The 21734-nt window shown below is 38.0% G+C and overlaps 1 protein-coding gene across 2 annotated transcripts in view; it reads left to right on the forward strand.

Annotated features, from left to right (window-relative positions):
• The window catches only part of Hsc70-3 (heat shock protein 70 cognate 3), an 88439-nt gene extending 67368 nt beyond the window's left edge, over nucleotides 1-21071 (forward strand). The window contains exons 7-10 of one of the 2 annotated variants that reach the window (XM_019045108.2): nucleotides 4284-4679; nucleotides 5665-5802; nucleotides 13978-14202; nucleotides 18263-21071. In XM_019045108.2, coding sequence (XP_018900653.1) covers nucleotides 4284-4679; nucleotides 5665-5802; nucleotides 13978-14202; nucleotides 18263-18475 — 972 coding nt within the window. In that variant the 3' untranslated portion in view covers nucleotides 18476-21071. Of the gene's footprint in view, nucleotides 1-4283; nucleotides 4680-5664; nucleotides 5803-13977; nucleotides 14203-18238 lie in introns of both variants that reach the window. The other variant, XM_072297175.1, reaches the window with a different exon arrangement.
• The last annotated feature ends 663 nt before the right edge of the window (nucleotides 21072-21734 follow it).

Raw genomic sequence — 21734 nt, forward strand, 5'->3', positions numbered from 1 at the left:
CAAGTTTTTTAAAATTGGTTCATTATAATGGATTTTAGAGAGGGGGGGATACTTACTTATTGAACGCCCCTCGTATATCCAGTAGCACGTTGAATTCTCTTGTGCCTGAAAATATATTTAAGTACTTGCATTCATGAAATTTCTTGTCAGGAATTGGCCCCAATGACATTTTGTATCGTCAATGCGCTTTACCGGTAAATTTGCATCTACAATGCTCTGTTTTAATTACATGCTTCTTAATTGGTAAAAATCAGCCTAGAAAACATAGAGAGTATGAGAAAATGATTATAAAATTCTTATGTATGAGAGATGAATAGCACGTTAGAGCAAAAATATTTTGACCTAATATAGGAAAGGCATATCACATCTTGAAAGCGGGTCATTCCACATCAAATCGATGAAAAAAAAGGCAAAACTGTTCTCCACCTCCTCCATTTCTGATTAAATTTGGTATCCTTGTTATGCTAACTGAGGAACTGACAAATGCAAAGTTTTAGCTTCCTTATGCGACGGGGGCCGAAAATTTGAGTGATCAAAATTGTCCCCAAAATCTCCAAGTTGCGACACTTTTTTACCTTCAAAATTCAATATCTTTTAGCTACAGAGCTCAATTTTTTCTAAATTTGAAGCTCTTGGTATGTTCTACTCGATTTGCGTTGACCAAACTTAATTTTAAAGAAAATTCAAGGGTGCCTTCCCCCTAAATTAAGGGGAGGGGGGGACAAAAGGGGAAGGATGATATCCGCAGATTGTTTTCAAATAGGGTCTTGAAGAATAAGTAACAAAGAGCATCTCCTGAAATATTGAGCTTGGTACGATGATTGGATCAATAACTTTGAGATTTTAAGAGGTCTGTTTTCATGTATCTCTGCTCGCGCTATGTTTGTATTATTCATACAGCAAAAATAAGCAGATTTTCTCTTTTTTTTGAACTTTTGATTTCCTTTCTTCAATGAGGCATAATCAGGAGACCAACTTTGTTACAGTCACAAAATTGTTGCAACCCCTCCCCCCCTTCCCCCAGGGTCTTCTGAGCACCCTTAACGCTTTTTCATATCTTAAAACCAGATTTCCAGTCAGGGAAAACCGGGAAATGTCAAGGAAGAATGCCGAACATGTCAGGGAAAAGTGGTTGAGTTACTATTTTTTTTTTTCAAGATTGCGTCCGTAATTTCGAACAACTATTTTTGCGTTTTCAGGGTTGGAAGGGGCGATTTTGCGGGATTTGTTTTGGTTCTTATTATTTTTAAAAGTGAAAAATTATTAGCTCAAACTTCCCTTCTTCTCATCCATTTCATATGTAACACTCAGTTTTACGCACTATTAATCTCAAATGGAAGTGGTAGCACACCCAGCAAATACTTCTCAAATTTGTTAAGCGTTGCAGAATTTCTTCTCTTAGTCTACGGCAAGTAGAGCATGATGTTAATATGAACTTTGAGGAAATACAACTAAAAAAATTGATCAAAACTTCTTTAATAATGAGCCATTCAAAGATGTAACCTCCTTCAGTTACTATCAATGACGAAAGACTAGGTGAACGCATATAAATTATTCAACATAAAACTTTCATTTTTTCAAGAAAACTATTTCTAATTGTGTCTTTTTCACCATTCCGCATACCTCCAAATGTCAGGGAAATCAGAGAAATGTAAGGGAATTTTATTTTTTAAATTCTGTGGCAACCCTGGCTTAAATACAGAGTGTCTCAGACCACCCGTACCGCAACTTAGGTCTTTCAAATTCGGGGATCGCGGAGTTAACAGGGGAATTGACCCCAAGGAATCCAAAATTCATGGTCCTGAAACCTCCCTGGCTCCCTTGAGAAGGTAAAGGTGGGGGGGCGGGGGTCACGATCCTAAAAGACGGGATTCGATTGTATTAAAATTGGAAAGTACAGAAAAGTTCACTTGCAACTGGCCCCTAAAAATCCAAAATCGGTCCATTTTAGGCCCAAAAATAATTCCTTCCTGAAGGGGACAGTGGCCCCTCCATAATTTCCCTTTGGTCGCTAAATTGACTCAGATTCTCCAGAAAAAGATGGTGCTACAGGTAATTGACCCCACGGAATTCGATTTTTAAGTCCCGAAGCCGCCTTATGGAAGTAAATGGGAAAATTCGGTGTTCCCTTCCGTATCGCAAATTGATGGCATCCAATTTGACAAGTGCGACAAATGTAAACTTTAATTGACGCCTGGGAGTTCAAACTGTCTCACTCGACGCCCAAAAGTATTCCTTTGAAGAGGGGGCCGGTGTCCTGTCCACAAATTGCTCATTGGCCGCTAAACTGACGTAGATTCTCTGGAAGAAGATGCCCCTCCGCCCCCAAACTTCTGAAAGGAGGTCAAGGGAGCTCGGAAACCATGAAAGTCGGGTTCCTTGATGTCAGTTTACTAGCATACCATTTTTCTAGAGAATGTACGTCACTTTTACGTCCAATGAGCAATTTGTGGAGGGTAACCGACCTCCTCTTTAAGGGATCATTTTTGGGCCTTAAGTGGACCGATTTTGGATATTTAGGGGTCAATTATAATTATACATATGTGTAATTTTCTGTAATTTTGAATTTTTAATGTTATCAAATCGCAATTCTATTGGGAATCTCAACTTTTAGGATCGTGACCCCTCCCCCCTCCTAGGGGGGCTAGGATTCGGGACCGTGAAATTCGGATCCCTTGGTGTCGGTTCTCTACCTAATCCTGCGGTCCGTTTTCGTGCGACCTGAACCAGCCGAGACAGAGGCCTGGTACAGGTGGTCTGGGACACCCTGTACATGTTAATCTCTAATGATTGCAGTTATTGACATGTTATTCTGACAAAACGTCCTGAAATAGAAGTAGGCAGATTTTTAGACATTCATTCTGCGACCTTGTGGAAACCGGGTTTTTTTTCTGTAGGACACTTACGGGATTGGGGGCTTCAGACAAGGTCTGAACTTGAAAAAACATCACATGTGTTCGCCCAAAATCTTACCTTGAAAACGACTTGCTCCATGGGAAGTTCAGTAATCAACGCCTGCTTAAGATATTAAGAAGTATTTTTGTCACAGATCAGACAGAAGTTAGATCATGCCAATGGCTTTATTAGTATGCTTGGCATTCAACCAATGTTAATGTCAAGCATACATGTATGTTGTTTAGGAGTTGATTTCCCGGCTTCCTGCCGTATGATTCGTTTACCGCTTGAAATTTAGTGGGAAAAGATGATGCATAGTGTTTTAATTCATACCTTGTCCACGAGCTCATAGGCAAGAATTCAATTTACCACGTTAACTGCGAGTTCATCATACACGGGTTTGACAGCAGTAACATTGCCCCCAGTAATCATTTGGAACCTAAGCATTTGCAGCCTTTGTTGGCAAAATTGGGGAACTGAGTGTGAACTGCTGCAAATTCACGTGATGAACCTGACTTGTCACCTCAAATTTTACCCTGAGCAATCCTGACAAAGGTGTCTTATCCCGTTAATAAAACGAAATTGATGTAAGTTTTCGAGCAAAGGCATAGATCAGTAATAACACATGTTCTCATGTTTCATCTTAGCATTAATTTATTAGTTCATCTGTAAAAGCAGAAGATATCAAACATCCGCCATTTTTAGGGATATTGCTTCTTTAGAATCTAGAATCCTGAAGAATGTTGATACTAAGTCACAGATTTCTGGCTAATTTTGCATTAAAGTATGAATAAAAAACCGTGTTTTATCAAAAAGCAGGCAATGTCAGAATTGGTTGAAATAATAAAGATTGAGCTAAATAATTGTCTGATGCTCACTTATCCCTGGAAGGATCGTGTATAGAGCGTATTTTAATCGTGATAAAATGTAACAAGGCCCACTGTATGTAGGACTATGGGAGATGAAACCCTTTTTAACTCTCCCCTATTTTACTAGTCTAATATTGTAATTTGTCCTTTACTCGTCTGGAACTTCCCAAATATTTATTTTTTTTGAAAAATCATCAAAAAACTCAACAGTAATCATAATTTGATCATTATCAATAGCTCTCTCACTCAGTTACATTAGCTAGATAGTTCATAGTTCATTTTATGCTGAAGAAGAAAGTTCCCTGTAAAGACAGTGGATGTGGTCTTTTTTTAAAAGCACTGTATCTCGTTGACACTTGCTTTTTTTTAGTTATTGAAGCTGAGGATTCGTTCTATATGGACGTTAAAACGCACAGCTTTAAAATCTTTGATTGCTATTTTCTCAATATTTAGTAAAGCAACATCCGCTGTTAGCACATATAAGGCTTTCATATAGGTATCTTGGTTTTTCTTTTGTAGGACTTATTTCAGTCAACGCTGAAACCAGTACAGAAAGTCTTGGAAGATGCAGATATGAACAAAAAAGATGTCGATGAGATAGTTCTTGTTGGTGGAAGTACACGTATCCCAAAAGTCCAGCAGTTAGTCAAAGAATATTTCAACTTCAAGGAACCAAGCAGGGGCATTAACCCCGATGAAGCTGTTGCCTACGGAGCTGCAGTTCAAGCTGGCGTACTGTCTGGTGAACAAGACACAGATGCCATTGTTCTTTTGGATGTTAACCCTCTCACACTTGGAATCGAAACTGTTGGTGGTGTCATGACGAAACTAATTCCCCGAAACACCGTAATTCCAACCAAGAAATCTCAGATCTTCTCAACCGCCTCTGACAACCAGCACACAGTAACAATTCAGGTAATTTTTTAGGAAAGAGCCTTTTTGTCAAGACAGGAAGTAGGAAAATGCGCATGGATTCTTACAGAATAGTAAATCTCAATTTTTCTCTCTTTTTTTTCAAATTTTCATATTTTAATGTTGATGAAAAAGTTCAGACTAACTTAACCCTAATGCTTGAATCTGTATGCATGCATAGCAGTTATTCTTGAAAGCATCAGTCGAAATTTCTCTCTTTTTAATACTTTTCAGAAGATAAATGATTGAATAATTTAGAAGTTCCTGTTATCTTAATCAAATTAAATCTTTGAAAGTCGAAAAATGTGTATATCGTTTGTAGACACTCCTATGATAGGAAACTTTAATGAGAAATCGGTATTTTCTGGGTTTGTACAAGTGCAAGTTTTATGCAGTTCAATGCACTGTATTTTTGCCAATTTTGTTGCAGTGTCTGTCCACAGATCAGGAAAACCAGGAATTGTCAGAGAATTTCACTTGTTAAGGGAAATCTAAAAAACGCACTAGTGTATTTCCTTCGGAAAATACACTTAAAAGTCAGGAAATTCTATAATAAAGATGGTAAAGTTGAAGAATCCTTTAATTTGACTGAAAAAGAGTCTGCTATGTTTGTACAATCAAACTGAGCCTCAGTCAATTTCGAAACTCGATGCCCTAAGTTACACTCTGAACAGTGAACAGAGGAATGACTTTCAATGGCGAGTGTCAGTTTAGTGCATTTAATAATTTCTATCTAAAGTATAAAAAAAAGGTCCTCATATTTTTGTCATTTGCAGTGAATTTATGTTCCAACTGTGCAAATTATCTATGTAAAAATTCAGTTAATTTCGATCATTTTGTCCGAGAACCTAGGATAGTCCAAGAACTTTTTCACACCCTGTGATGGGTTTTTGCCACTGATCCAGAACAACTTGAAAAACTGTACCATGATCTTTTATATGAAAATGCGGCAATTTTCTTAACACAGACTTCATCTTGTGTACTCCAGGTTTATGAAGGTGAGCGTCCAATGACCAAGGACAACCACCTGCTAGGCAAATTCGATCTCACCGGTGTACCGCCTGCACCGCGAGGAGTTCCTCACATTGAAGTTACTTTTGAAATCGATGCTAATGGTATCCTACAGGTAAGCTTTCATTACTTTTTTCATCTGAATCTTCTAAGTAATCCCTCCTCCCAATTCTATCCTTTGACAGTCATAATCCTGGTGTGATGAGCAGCAGAAAAAAGTAGAACGTCAGAAATTAAGATCAAGACATAATTTTGAAGTTTCACTTAAACTTAGGTTGTTCATCATTAAATGTTAGTCTTTTTAATAAGATGAATATTCTTCTCATGGATTCATCTGAAAAAAGATGTAAAAAGTGAACTACCGGTCCTTTGAAGAAAAACATGCCCAGCAATTTTAATTCCATTGAAACAAGCATACTTATGAAGGATAAAATTTTTAATTGGCCCTTTATTTATTAATTCTAATGAACTAATCTATTTTCATGATCTAATTGGATACACTTACTATCACTTGTGTTATTAGTCATGCCTACAACAGTGAATAGCCTGTAAAATTCCAAATAAATCATCGCAACAATTTTAGCTAACTTTTAGTGTAGTTTCCGACACTTGCGTTCTCACTCGTGGTATGACCTAGACCTGGGACTGTGTGAAGAGCACCGATCTCGAGTCATAGATCACAAATATATGAGGACTTATATGTAATAATAGGGGATGTCGAGTTTTCTTATTGTGAGGAAATCGCGTTTGAAGTTTTCGAAGCTTTGCTCTTTACCGCCCGTAGAAAGGAGAAGATTCTCATAAAGCTTTTCATGAAGAACAACTCTTCCTGTAAAAAACACACATTTTACGATCTATGTAAGTGAAAAATTGAAGGAATAACAGCGATTTGAAAAAACTGTGACATCCGCTATTTTTACTAAAAACACTTTTTTATCCAGAATTAAAAAAGAACGTTTGCCCTATAAATGGCGGATGTCAGCAACCACTATTGTTACATTTATGTCCTCATATATGTCATTAATTTATGTCATACAGGGTGATCCAAAAGTCCCTTCCACCCCCTCTAACTTTTTACCTAATTGAGATAAAGATTTGAAACTTGGAGGATATTCCTAGGTCAAAGGGAGCTACTTTTTGGCCCCCCTAAAATTTTCAGGGGGGGCCCCCCTTGGGGGGGGGGGGGGGGAAACGGCCTCCAACTTTTAATTTTCAAATGGGAAGACCCCCTTTGTGATAGCTCGTTCGAAAGAGCATAAAAAAAGCAAACTTTTCGCGCAAACCCGAAGTCAATATCTCAAACCGTTTCAAAATGGCGGCCGGTTAAAGTTCAAAATGGCCGAAAATTCACATCGGTTATTTGTCGATGGATTGCGCAAAAATCGGTATGTAGGGGTATTTTGACACGAGAAAAACGAATTTGACGTTAGATTTTCAAAAACACCAAAATTTCCAAAATGGCCGCCGGATCAAGTTCAAAATGACCAAAAATTGATTTTTTTCTAAATCTAAGTTCAAATTTGTTTATCTTATGCCAAAATACTCTCAAATTCCAAGTTTTAGGCAAATCCATCAGGAAAAAACCGAGGTGAAAATTTTCGGCCATTTTAAACTTTAACCGGCGGCCATTTTGGAAATTTTGGTTTTTTTGAAAATCTAACGTCAAATTCGTTTTTCTCGTGTCAAAATACCCGTATATACCGAAAACTACAAAAACCCTCAAATACATTTTTCGGGCAAAAAATCCGGTCGAGGAAATTGACGTGTCACTTCCTTTTAATCAAGTATAAGATAGGCAAAAACCTTTGATGAATTCCCAAGGTCCACTAAGACTAATAATCATCAAAAAGTTCCAAAAACTTACTTGAAAGGAAAAAAATAAAATGAAAAATAAATCCCTTGCCAAAAATAAATAAAAAACCGATTTTGAGATAAATCCCTCGAATGAACTTGAAATCACAAAATCGGTCGAGGATGTCAATTGAAACTTTCCTCCCTTTAACCATGAGCTTCGCAACAAGCGTGACTCGCTTGTACCTTTTCATACACGAGCCGCACGAATTCATCTCTTCCTCTCTCCTCTCCTTCCATCCATGGACAGAGGTCCAAAATTTTTCGGATTTACTGACGCGACCGGCTGCGGCTCGATGCTCTCAGTGAATCGGTGCCTTCTTATTATCCCTGATGTCGGCTTCAAGTTGGTTGCAGTTTCACCAGTCGACCCATTTTTCCATAACCACATGTTAGACTTTTTCGAAACATGATTCATCTGAAACATGGATTTTTTTTAAGGGAGCTTACCATTTGCTTTGGACGGTAGGTAGGTTGTAAGTAATAATTGTTCTTATACTCTATCAGTTAAGTATAGAATACATCTGTACCATTGGACGACATTTCAACAGACACGTTAGGTCCGGACAAGTGAGGGGATTTCTGAATCGCAAAATTATTAGTGGAATTGTTATAGTGGAGGAGTTGAGTCCCTTCATGGAATGAGCCCCACTTAAGTCGACAGGTTGTACGTGTTTCTCTCTGACTAATGTGTAATCTTAGTAATCCACCCATGTTTACGCACCGAGCCGCAGCCGGTCGCGTCAGTAAATCCGAAAAATTTTGGACCTCTGTCCATGGATGGAAGGAGAGGAGAGAAGAAGAGATGAATTCGTGCGGCTCGTGTATGAAAAGGTACAAGCGAGTCACGCTTGTTGCGGAGCTCATGGTTGAAGGGAGGAAAGTTTCAATTGACATCCTCGACCGATTTTGTGATTTCAAGTTCATTCGAGGGATTTATCTCAAAATCGGTTTTTTATTTATTTTTGGCAAGGGATTTATTTTTTATTTTATTTTTTTCCTTTCGAGTAAGTTTTTGGAACTTTTTGATGATTATTAGTCTTAGTGGACCTTGGGAATTCATCAAAGGTTTTTGCCTATCTTGTACTTGATTAAAAGGAAGTGACACGTCAATTTCCTCGACCGGATTTTTTGCCTGAAAAATGTTTTTGAGGGTTTTTGTAGTTTATATCAGATCGTTTTTGGGTGAATAAGTACCTAAAGGTCTGGCTATACGAAGAGCTAGCAAAACCGAAGCATTCGGAACGAAAGTAGAGCGCTACTGGTGAAGAAAAGTGAAAGTGAAAACTAGGGTTTCGGCGTTAGCCGCGAGAGAGCGCACTAATGCTGATTCTGATTCTTGCAACTTCTCAGATCCTGAGAACTCGGACCAATTGCAGCAAATTAAAGTTTAAAAATTGCCCGCGAATTTATTTACTTTCAGATAGGGCTTTATAGGATGGCACACTAAGAATAACATGAAAATGCACTAAAAGAACAAGGGTTTTGAGGAGAATGTATTTTAAGATTGAAGTAGAAATTCGTCTGGATAAAAATTTGCCTTCTTATTTTCGAGGTTTTGTTTATTTTGCTCTTGTTGCTTTCCTACCATTTCCTTCTTACATTCCCTCTCTCATTCCGTTTGTTTCTTGTTGTACCTTTCGTTCCATGGTTCATACTCAGTCTTTCGCCTTAACCGAAATGCAAGAGCCAATCAAAAATTGATCCTACAACGCGAAACTCTAAGTATGAAACGAATCTGGTGTTCATTGGTTGAGAAGTAACTGCATCATAGAGAATGTGGCCACCACAAAATTGAGTCCTTATTTTTACTGAACTTCAGACAGTGGGAAACGCACACAGAACTGTTGTCAAATTAAATGATGTTTTTAATTAATAATAATGGAACTATCGTGATCTTTTCATCCAAAGGATTGACGCCAAATCACGGATCGGTTGGGAACAATTAAATCTATGAATCGCTGCGTTGCAGCTAGTGTCTTTTGTCCACCCAATAACAAAAAATTATGTTGGTACCTGCACTTGGTATAAAGATTGACAACTGACTTGACCTATTTGATTTATTATCTTATGTGTTCTGAATGCAGTAAATAAGTCTGGAGATCTAAGTATTGGCATGAGTTCATTAGAGAAAAAGGCTCATCTGAATGTGAGAGGCCAAAGCGGTACTTACGGTCACCATACCTGGGTTCGTAGGCTCACCCTCGTACCTACTGAGATGGCAATCTCCATCTCTTGATCGGAGGATATGCCGCACCTAGTTGGTATGAGTGGAGAGGCATTTATGATTACATTGATACCATGGGGTCTAATTGTATTTAGCCATGATTAACACGATCACACTTATTCCAAAGGAACTAGGCAGGAACACGTACCTACGTATCTTAATACTGAAGTCCTCTAAACAGATGAGCAATACATTCTGTTACTCTTTTAAATAGAGGAGGAATGGACGCACCCATTTCACACAGCAATTTATGCAAGAAAATGAAGCCTTCATTGTATTTTTATCATCAACTTATGAAATTATGAGAATAAAACGGGTACATACCTTTCATTAAAGACCTTGTTATACATTGTTGGGCAAAATGAAGTTTCTAACAACTCCTGACGCAAAATCAAAGAGACTCAAAAGAAACCAATTTGAGCAAATGCTCACAGTCAAAGACCTTTGATTATGTGACATTAAGTTGACCTATGATTGAACTGTTCCAAAAAGGGATGGAATTGTGCCTCACATACTCAGGTACGCAAGCCGGGCGTAACAAGAACGGTAGAAGAGATAGGAGGATTCCAAGATAAATCATGAAGGAAACATGTTCTTAATGTAAATAACATACACTTCAGAGAAGCATAATCACTCCAGAGCACATAGGTTGATGGCAAGATATAGAGCGAATAAATTTTGGTCGAAGTTCAGTGACAGTCGCATGTGAAGACCGAGGCTCATATTCCAGTAATTTTTAGACTTTAGTAGTGAGAATACATTCTGTGATGTAAATGCTGCTTCCTTTGGAGAGTTTGGCACAATTTCGGTGTAATTTCTTTGACGTAATTTACCGGAATTACGTCTATCGCTTCGGTCAGGTACTGACATAAACATGACGACATAACCTCACTTAAAATTTTGTCACATATCTTTCAATAAAATAAAGATATCACTTGAACATTTTAAGAGAAATTAAGGTATATCGGGCTCCAGTAGAACACGTGAGACGTAATAATAAGAGTATGTACATATAGTAGTTAGCATCTACAAAGAATTAAACTCTTATCCAAATTAGGTAAATCTATTCACAACTAGTTAAAGAGGTTGGTAACGACCGACCAGAAATCACTTGAGATTTTTAAGAAACCAATGAAGTAGTGTATCGGGATAAAAGTGGGCGTAATAATATAAGTGTGTAATACTAGTTAGGATCTAAAATGAATTGAACTTTTAAATTAAATCTGTTCATTTTTCACAAATAAATACAGTAGATGGAGGTTGATAACGACGACAGGAATTTCGTTCCCGAAACTCGGACGAACCTGAACAGAATGAACCAATGGCGTTGAACCATTATATTACTGGTTTTTTTCTAAATTCAAAAATTATAGCTAAAATTTTGAAGGATGTAAGCGGATGCTGGATTATCCGTGAGATAAAGCGCTTTTTTATGTGGCAAAATGAAATCCTCACATCTTCACGGAGTGCCCTTTATATAGGCTCCATTTCAATCTGCGGCCGGGTAAGCGAGAAATCTGTTGTTAAAGATGGTCATGACGGACAGTTTAGTCGTATTTTCCGTAATTTCTCTTTAAGATCACTAGGAATGTTACAAAACTGTAAAAACCCATGGACACAGTAACATGACGATTCTTTAGGTACCCACTTTTATGGGTCTAAGGTGTACCGTTATCGCGGAGTTTGAGTGACTTTCTCAGGACCCTGGATTCTTGAAATTCAAATCCCGGCAAAGTAAAAAGTAAAATTTTCCTTGTTTTGGGTCATCAAGTGCTTATAACTTTTTGAAAACTCAATGGATCTTAATGAAACTCTTCCACTTTGTAGTCCTAATTGAGATGCATCCGTAGACACCAAGATCATAGGAATCCGTGCCGTCGTTTGGGCTGCAGTCGAGTTCCAACCGAATCAATTTTCAGATTAAGGGAGTTGCCTGTGACTAAGAGTGTCGGCCACCCGTTTGTTATCGGGACTTTAGTAGGACGTCATTTTCCTCGACCGGGGGTGGCTACCGCCACTCTTGATTTTCGCGCAAATCCATCGACAAATAACCGATGTGAATTTTCGGCCATTTTGAACTTTAACCGGCTGCCATTTTGAAACGGTTTGAGGTTATCCAGAATTAAAAAAAAACCTTTGCCCTATAAATGGCGGATGTCAGCAACCACTATTGTTACATTTATGTCCTCATATATGTCATTTATTTTCTGTCATACAGGGTGATCCAAAAGTCCCTTCCACCCCCTCTAACTTTTTACCTAATTGAGATAAAGATTTGAAACTTGGAGGATATTCCGAGATCAAAGGGAGCTACTTTTTGGCCCCCCTAAAATTTTCAGGGGGGGCCCCCCTTGGGGGGGGGGGGGGGAACGGCCTCCAACTTTTAATTTTCAAATGGGAAGACCCCCTTTGTGATAGCTCGTTCGAAAGAGCATAAAAAAAGCAAACTTTTCGCGCAAACCCGAAGTCAATATCTCAAACCGTTTCAAAATGGCGGCCGGTTAAAGTTCAAAATGGCCGAAAATTCACATCGGTTATTTGTCGATGGATTGCGCAAAAATCGGTATGTAGGGGTATTTTGACACGAGAAAAACGAATTTGACGTTAGATTTTCAAAAACACCAAAATTTCCAAAATGGCCGCCGGATCAAGTTCAAAATGACCAAAAATTGATTTTTTTCTAAATCTAAGTTCAAATTTGTTTATCTTATGCCAAAATACTCTCAAATTCCAAGTTTTAGGCAAATCCATCAGGAAAAAACCGAGGTGAAAATTTTCGGCCATTTTAAACTTTAACCGGCGGCCATTTTGGAAATTTTGGTTTTTTTGAAAATCTAACGTCAAATTCGTTTTTCTCGTGTCAAAATACCGTCATATACCGATTTTCGCGCAAATCCATCGACAAATAACCGATGTGAATTTTCGGCCATTCTGAACTTTAACCGGCCGCCATTTTGAAACGGTTTGAGGTATTAACTTCGGGTTTGCGCGAAAAGTTTTCTTTTTTTATGCTCTTTCGAACGAGGTATCTCAAAGGGGGTCTTCCCATTTGAAAATTAAAAGTTAGGGGCCGGTGCCCCCCCCCCCCCAAGGGGGGCCCCCCTGATAATTTTAGGGCGGCCAAAAAGTAGCTCCCTTTGACCTAGGAATATCCTCCAAGTTTCAAATCTTTATCCCAATTAGGTAAAAAGTTAGAGGGGGTGGAAGGGACTTTTGGATCACCCTGTATATATATATACATATATATGTATGTATGTGTATGTATGTATGCACTTAATTTAAAAATCTAAATTTTCCTTTATACTCCTATTTTCAAAATTATCTGTAAAGACGTTAATAGCCTGAGTCGCTGAATGTCTTAAAATTATAATAACTAACTAACTGTATGTTTGTATGTATGTATGTATGTATGTATGTATGTATGTATGTATGTATGTATGTATGTATGTATGTATGTATGTACGTACGTAAGTATGTAATGCATACTGAAATTTTGATGGTAGTTAGAGATCTACTAAAACTGGTTTTCTATTGAATTTCAGGGAAATCGGCCCACGCGTTCCATAATAGTGGCTATTTACCGTTTTTACAGGTGGGGGGGGGGGAGGAGTTGCGCTTAATCTCGAGTGAAAATTATATTTTGAGCTAAAATTTAAATGGCAGTTAGGGGCCTACTTAGTCTGGTTTCCTATAGAATTTCAGGAAAATCGGCTCCTGCGTTTTGTATTAGCGATCATTCATATGTTTTACAGGCGGGAGGGGGGGGGGGGGGTGGGTTTGCGTGAAAACATTTCTCAACGCCCAATTAATTTTTCCCTAATATCAAATACGCTCAGGTGAGAATATAAAAAACATGAGGGAATGGATAGGTCTGAATTTATTGTAAATCATAACTGGAATCCAGGGTTAAGTTTGCCAAGGGTAACTGTTTCTTGTGGCACTGTTTCTTTCTGTTCTGTTCTGTGGCAAGAGGGGAAGGGTAAAAGATTTCATTCCCCAATGTGACGCTACCCTTCGGAAAATACACTCATGCCACGGTAAATGCGCGGACTACGAAAAGAACTGTCCCCTACTTGCCGGCAACCTTACAAAAAAACCCTGCCGCTTCATGAAGGGTTTTGGTATTGCAGGCGTGGAAAATCAAATCAAAATCATTCCCAAGTTTATTTAATGAGTTCCCTGTCTACAATGACCTCTTATCATTATTTTTAGGTATCAGCTGAAGACAAAGGAACTGGTAACAGGGAGAAGATTGTCATTACCAACGATCAAAATAGGCTTACTCCTGATGATATTGAGCGAATGATCAAGGAGGCAGAGAAGTTTGCTGATGATGACAAGAAGCTGAAGGAAAGAGTTGAAGCTCGGAATGAATTGGAATCGTACGCCTACTCATTGAAGAACCAACTAGCAGACAAAGAAAAACTTGGCTCAAAAGTAAGTCAATTGTTCTCTTTTCAAGTTTTTATAACTTTCTATCTATCCTTCAAAGCGTTTACAGTAGAAGCTTGATAAAACGACACACGTTTGTGACAGAAAACCGCTTATATCGTTATTTTCGTGCGGCCTCGTTGTTTCGCCCATTAGAACAATGTAAAGAGTTCCTGCTAATAGCCGCTTACAACAGCCAAAATTTTTCTTCCCCAATAGAAAAATATCCAAAATGAACTAGGTTGTCCCCAAAAATTTCTGTGCTGAGTTTTGGAACAACGCAATCTATTGTCAAATGGTTATTCTAAAAACTCGATATATTGGAATCATTATCCAGTTATTGGTAGTGGTGTGGCGCGCTCTGCGACAAATCGATCGATATGCCACTTAAACCTATGGGAAAGGATCGATAAATAGGGTGTTCACTACGAACACCTTAATAATCAATCTCTTACTATAGCTTCAAATAGGGAAATATTGATAATTGATCATTCATGCTTCACCCAAAATTGATAAACATTATTTCACGTCAGTTTTAAGAAATGACAGCTTGTTGCATGGATAAGTTTTACTGTTTTGCATTCGGTAAGAATGTATTCATTTCTCCTGCTCCCAATCCCAAGAAATCAGGTATTAGTTGTCACCATGTGGCATCAGGCAGCATCTAACAGACCCAATTATCACGGAGAGGCGTGAGCCGTGCGGTTGCTGCCTAGATTTCAATCTTTATGCGGAAAAAGCTTGAACCAGGAACCCGCTAATAATGTAACATTCGATCGATCCCAATGCGTTCAATTATAAGTGGTGTCTACTGTATGCAGTTAAAAGAATTTGTGCCTTAAACCTATAGGGTAGGGCAACATGCAAGTAGAGAGATTATTCCGCTTAACTAAGGAATGAGATGTGCCACTTATTCGCCTTTTATGCTCATGTTGAAATGCTCTTGTCCTTATCCTTGGACTTTTGAAGCCTGATCAGTAAGTGTAACAGTTGTGCCCTTAAAATTAAATGGAGGATATTGTTTGTTCACGTAAGATTTTATTTGCTATCAAAGCTGTATCCTTATAATGAAAATATTCCATTTTTAGAAGTTTCACTGGAACTTAAATATCGGGTCAGTTGCGCTGGTCACAGAATTGTGCGCTTGATTCTTGTAGATTAAGTAAAAATAATAAGATCCATCCAAACAGCAACTTCGCAAAACTTCAACAATAATAAACATAAACAATCTCAAGAAACAGAAGAATTCGCTTTTTAAGTACCTTTGTATGAGGAGATAACGCACTCAATGCAAAGGGTCAGGCTGTTAGTCAGTTCGCCACAGTTTGTGTATGTTTAATGCTGTTGAAGTTTTGCATCGCGCCCTCTGCATAACTTATGGAACACACAAGGAAGAAACCAAGGGTGTCACCACAGTGATGGATGACGTCAAGAACCCAACTTTTCTAAGCGCGATATCTCCGTTAATATTAAACGTAGGAAGTTGCTATTTAGACAGATCATATTATTTTTAGCTAATCTACCTGAATCAAGCATCAAAGCACGATTCTGTGACCTGCGCAATGGACCCTCTTAAAACATTACAAGCGTTTTTGTCAGAGGGTTTCCTCAGGGTGTCCGAAAAGTCCCCTCCCCCCCTCTAACTTTTGACCTAATTGAGGTAGAGATTTGAAACTTGGAGGATGTTCCTAGGTTGAAGGGAGCTGCTTTTTGACCCCCCTAAAATTTTCGGGGGCCCTCCTTGGAGGTGGGTGGGTAATGGACCCCACTTTTTTTTTCAAATGGGAAGACCCCCTTTGTGATACCTCGTTCAAAAGAGCATAAAAAAAGAAAAATTTTCGCGTAAACCTGAAGTCATTATCTCAAACTGTTTCAATATGGCGACCGGTTAAGGTTTGAGATGGCCGAAAATGGACACCTAGGTTTTTTGTCGGTGGATTTGCCTGAAATTCGATACGTGGGGGTACATAATTCAACACAAGAAAAACGAATTTGGAGTTGGATTTTCAAAGACACTAAAATTGTCAAAATGGCGGCCAATTGAAGATCAAAATGGTCGAATCATTTTTTTTTTTTTTAGAAATCTAATTTCACATTTGTTAATTTCATGCCAAAATACCCGTAGGTTTCAAGTTGCAGGCAAATCCAAAGGCGAATAACCGAGATGCCAATTTTTGGCCATTTTTATTTATTTATTTATTTTAAAGTTGGTACATAAACTCCCTTTAAGGGATTGTAAAAGTCGTACAAATGAATCAGATACAGATCGTATAAATGATTCAAATTATGCAATGTAAGAACAAAATAAGAAAATGACTAAGAGCAAAATAAGAAAATGACTAAGAGCAAAATAAGAAAATGACTAAGAAGGGATGGATGAAGGCTAAAGATTTGAGAGGTCTTCAACAAAGTAGAGTGCATTCTCCAAGACAAAAGCCCTAAGTTTGAGAAAGAAGACGTTTATTTCACCCCTCTTAAGTGTTTTTCTCATCTCAGAGGGAAGGGCATTAAGTATTTGAATTGATGCTGGTCTCATATTTGTTTTTGAAATAGAGTAGGTGAACTTTTCTGGAGTTATGAAATTATGCCCGGTGTCGTGGCTATGTGAGGGGAACAACTCATTAAGATCAATTATTTTGTTGAATATAGCATACTTGAATCTCTAAATACAAAAAGGGCACATGTCCAGAAAACCAAATTGTTCAGGAGACACAAAAAACTGTTTATTTTGTGGTAGATATTTTTTGGAAAGTCGTTGTGTTTAAAAATACCGGCGCGGGGCGAAGCGAAGCGCCGGTTTTTTTAAACATAACGACTTTCCAAAAAATATCTACCACAAAATAAACAGTTTTTTGTGTGGCCTGAACAATTTGGTTTTCTGGACATGTGCCCTTTTCATATTTACTGATTCACTTTAAAGTTTCATGTAAATAGTTTATTTTGTTTGAAGACTTCTTTACAGGGGTAGTTGGAGGGGACATTAAACGAGATTCTGAGTATTTTCTTTTGCTCGATAAACAAACTCTCTGAGTGAGAGCTTCTGCTCCAGAGAATGATCCCATATCTCAGATGAGATACGATACGCCCATGATAAAGCAGTAGTGCCACCTCTCTTGATGTTATCTTGACAAGATTCCTTAAGGCCCATTTATGACTTTGTATTTTACTGATCGCATGATCAATGTGGGTTTTCCAATTGAGATGCTGTTCTAAGTGGACCCCTAGAAATCTCGTCGTGGTACCCAAATCTAGGCAAAGGGAATAATTCAATTTAATTGATTGCACTGGCGAATCTGTCAGAGCAGATGGTGTGTAATACAGCCAACTTTAACTGGCCGCCATTTTGAAGTGGTTTGAGATATTGACTTCAAGTTTGCGCGAAAATTTTGCTTTTTTTTAAATGTTCTTTCAAACGAGATACCACAAAGGGAGTCTTCGCATTTGAAAAAAAGTTGGGGTACGTTACCCCCTCCCCCCTAAGGGGGCCACCAAAAAAATAGAGGGGTCAAAAAGCAGCTCCCTTAAATCAAGGAACATCCTACAAGTTTCAAATCTACCTTAATTAGGTCAAAAGTTAGATGGGGGGAAGGGACTATTCGGACACCCTGTATGAGAAAGAGTGAAGATGAAGTGAGTTATTAGAAGACCTTTGTTTATTTCATTTTCAACGTCCTAAGAAGTTGTAACTTACAGTTCGTTTTTATAACCGGTCCTCTTTGTTTCCATGCCCAAAACCAAATGCATCTAGAAAAGATAAAGCTATTGTATCTTTGTTTTTAGTTGATCTTATCCTCATACGTTTTGAGAGCAAATCACCAAATTTCGCCTTTGGCCAAAAAATTGCAATAAGTAACTACAGTTTGAAAATGATCAATTCCCAAGAAAAAATTATTTAGACTCTGCTTCGTGAAGAGCTCCTTTATTCATCTTTTTTATCCAATAAAGTACGGATGAAGCTATCTTTCTTTATCATATTTTTCTTTTAGGTTTGTTAGAGGGCTAATGTTTTTCATCACTTTGAACATGCATTGTTTTCTCACAGGTTGATGGAATGATTTTGTTTCAGTTGAGCGATGAAGAAAAAACAAAAATGGAAGAAGCAATCGACGAGAAGATCAAATGGTTGGAGGAAAACCAAGATACAGATGGAGCAGAATACCAGAAACAGAAAAAGGACCTGGAGCAAATTGTTCAGCCTATCATTGCCAAATTGTACGCCGGCCAAGGACCACCGCCACCAGCTGGTGGTGACTCTGATGATCTCAAAGAAGAATTGTAGACTAATTCACCACACACAGCATTCAAATTCAGCCAAAATTTTTCTCTTCTGTCCGAACTTTCTCCTCTCAAGCGTCGCATTACTTATGGCTGCCAAGTAGAGAACGTCAGGTCATCCAATTTACCTCCACTCTTCGTTTTTGCAGGAGGTTATTCTGCAGCTTCTAGGAGTTATTCTGAGCTGTGAATGTGAGATAATTTATTTTTTAAAAAATGTTAAAATTTTCAAGGGACCTGACATTCAGGTTCCTAACTTGGCCTTAAAAGTCAAATCCACACAATTATTATATGATAATTGGGATTTTATCGATTGTCAAAATCATGCCAAATAGGGCAATTGCGTTAATCACAGAATCTTGTTTCAACAACTTGTCACTATGCCAAGTGTCTGCATCCTAGTTTAATAGAAGTATTGCTCTTTTATAAACGCAGAGGTTGTCCTCTAGCTATTTTAGGGACAATATTTCCGAAGTCTAGACTTACATTTAGTCTTCTGTCATCGTTTTTTTAAGTCTAAATTTGCTAGTCTAAATCAGAAATTCAATCATCCATAGTCTATTCAATAGTCTAAAATGCAATCATCAGAATGCAAATTTGTATAGGTGCAACTGACCTCACGCATCAAACCTACTTTATACCACTAAAAGTGTAGTGCAATCATTTTAACTAAAGTATTCCCCTCTAATGCCTCATCACCTCCCCAATCATGCTTGGAAGTCACTCTCACGGCTTTTTTGAACTTGAGTAAAGTCACAAAAGGCCATCTATTTTCCTGTAGTCCAGTCATTATCATTCTTGATTGCACCATTAAGAACCCTTACATGTCCCTCACTGCAAACTAGTCTTTAAATTTGAAGTACGAGGTAATTACTTACCATACGCTCATTGATAAAAGTTCTCTCTTTCCTCTCTCTATTTTTTAGTTTTTGCGTCGTAAGTGCACTGTGTAGCCCTGGAAAGTTTGGGCACATGAATCTTCCATAGTCATACCCTTAATTGCTATTGAATTGGATGCATTTATGTGGAAGGAGTTAATCTGCAATACTGCCGTCCAAAGCACAAATACCACAATACCATTTCCAAATTTTGCATTTCTCCTTGACTCATAATGATCAATCATAAAAAAATCTGATTGCCACTGTGCTCAAGGTTTTTATTTCGAGTCCCCCCTGTCAGTCATTTTGAAAAACTAAAGAATGAGTATCAGTTGTTTCCTTTGTAATGTAGCATTTTGTCAGGAAATGGCCAAACAAGAATAGAATGGAGGAGTGACGCTTTTACCTAGGAAGGTAGGATGGAAATCCTATGTAAACAGACTCCCCTGCGTTGACATTTCCAACTCGTGATTCTGCTATATTCTCTCTTTAGTATTGGTCCAAACCTGCCTAACCTTATATCTTACCAACACACCAATCCTTCAGCTATAAGATAGATGGGTTGCTGGTCTGAGATTGGTTAAATTTGTGCATAACTGAAGGCCTCAAATTCAGCTGTCCAGTCTGATCAGGGGCAATTCTCTCAAGCTGATACTACCATCTTTTCCCCGAAAGTATATTTAAATTAGATTGATTCCAAGAGAGGTAGTCTGCTGCCATGAATATTTATTACTTCAAATACATCTAACGGGAAAAATCTAGTGTTGTCCATTTGTGAGATCCGCCAGTGAATTTCATCCCATGAGTTTGAATCGATTATGTCTGAAGGCTGATGTGTAAACATTCTATTTGTACAACTGGATGACTTCTAGTCAAACCGACCTATCCATCTTTTGGTTTCAAAAGGGTTTTTACGCCTCCTTATATAAACAGTAGGCTGTATAATAATCTTTCAAATTTTCTCCTATCTACTTTTTCACTAATTGAAAATAATTTGAAGTAAAGCCATCAGTTCTTTTGAGCATAACAGAACACGAAAACAGCACACAGACTATTATCATAGAACCTTAAGTGGAGATAGGTCTGAATAGCTAAATGTAATCTGGTCGGATCCGCCACAATTTTTTTCATTTTCTCGCTCCCCAATTTTTTTTTTTTCACTTGTCACTTACACATTTGGAATATTTTTTTATGATCCTTGAGCATGATGTAGATTGCTTTAAAAAATAAAGTCCTAAAATGTGATGAAACGTGATAAAGTATGTAACTGAACAAACTTTTTGTTTGGTATACCTCATCCATTTGCTTCGCAGTAAGCCCTATAAATGAAGCAATAAAGTAAATCGCGGGTACAGAATCTAGTAAGATGTACTCACTAATGATGCAATTCCACACATACTCCTAGCCTCCCAAGTATCTTTTTTGCCAACCTTCAAGATGTATTCTTACTTGAGCATTCTGAAAAAATGAAATGTCTTGACTTTTGAATAGTTCATATTTAATAAGGAGAAATGTTTTGCAGTCCGTCAATGCCAATGTGTCACAACAAATGATCTCTTCTCCATTTGTGAGGTTCCCTTGAATAATCACGCATCTTGGTAGTAGAAAAGAGCCCTAATACTTGTAAAATATTTGTAAATGAGTGTGAAGGTGTATGAATGTTTTTGTATGAATTTCGAGCAAATTTGTTTTTCTATGTGTAATATACGAAATTATTTATAATTTTCTCTTTTCCATCCTTTACCTATGCTCACTTATCAAACAAATTCTGATAAATTTTAACCTTAAAGACGTAAACCATGCATCCTGTGTTACAGAAGGTGTGACAACTTTTAAAAATTTGCATGGAGCACCCACCGAAGAGTGTTAGCACTGACCTCGAATAGATGAGTTCGTGTGTAATTGCGCACATCTGCGCATGCGCAATAGTGGCTCCTGTGAATTTTTGTCGGATTTTTAGGATTTCTTTTGGGTTGATTATTCGTTTGCAATAGTGAAACTTTGCAATTCGTTGTAAAATCACATGCCCTACATCTTTTGCTCTTAGGACTAGTGTCTGATAGTAGACTCTAACATGTTATTCGCGAAAAACCGAGCGTGCAAATGAATTCACCATTGCCTCTCTGCAGTCTCTTCGAGTAGTTCGAGTGTCTGGGACACACGCTCTCTCCCCCTCACCGCCAGCCCATCCTGAGGTTTTGAGAAACTTGTCATGCTTTGCCTGTAGTACCCTGTACAAAACATAGCTGGACGCGCAGTCTACGTGAACTGGCGAAATTCCTTGAAAATTTCAAGATCTGATCTATAGGGTGTCCGGAAGGTAACGTACTTAACTTTCAGGATCGATTTTTCGGCTCAAAATATGACTATTTTTTCCTATACACA

This window comes from Bemisia tabaci, chromosome 2, assembly GCF_918797505.1.
Source record: "Bemisia tabaci chromosome 2, PGI_BMITA_v3".
NCBI lineage: Eukaryota > Metazoa > Arthropoda > Insecta > Hemiptera > Aleyrodidae > Bemisia > Bemisia tabaci.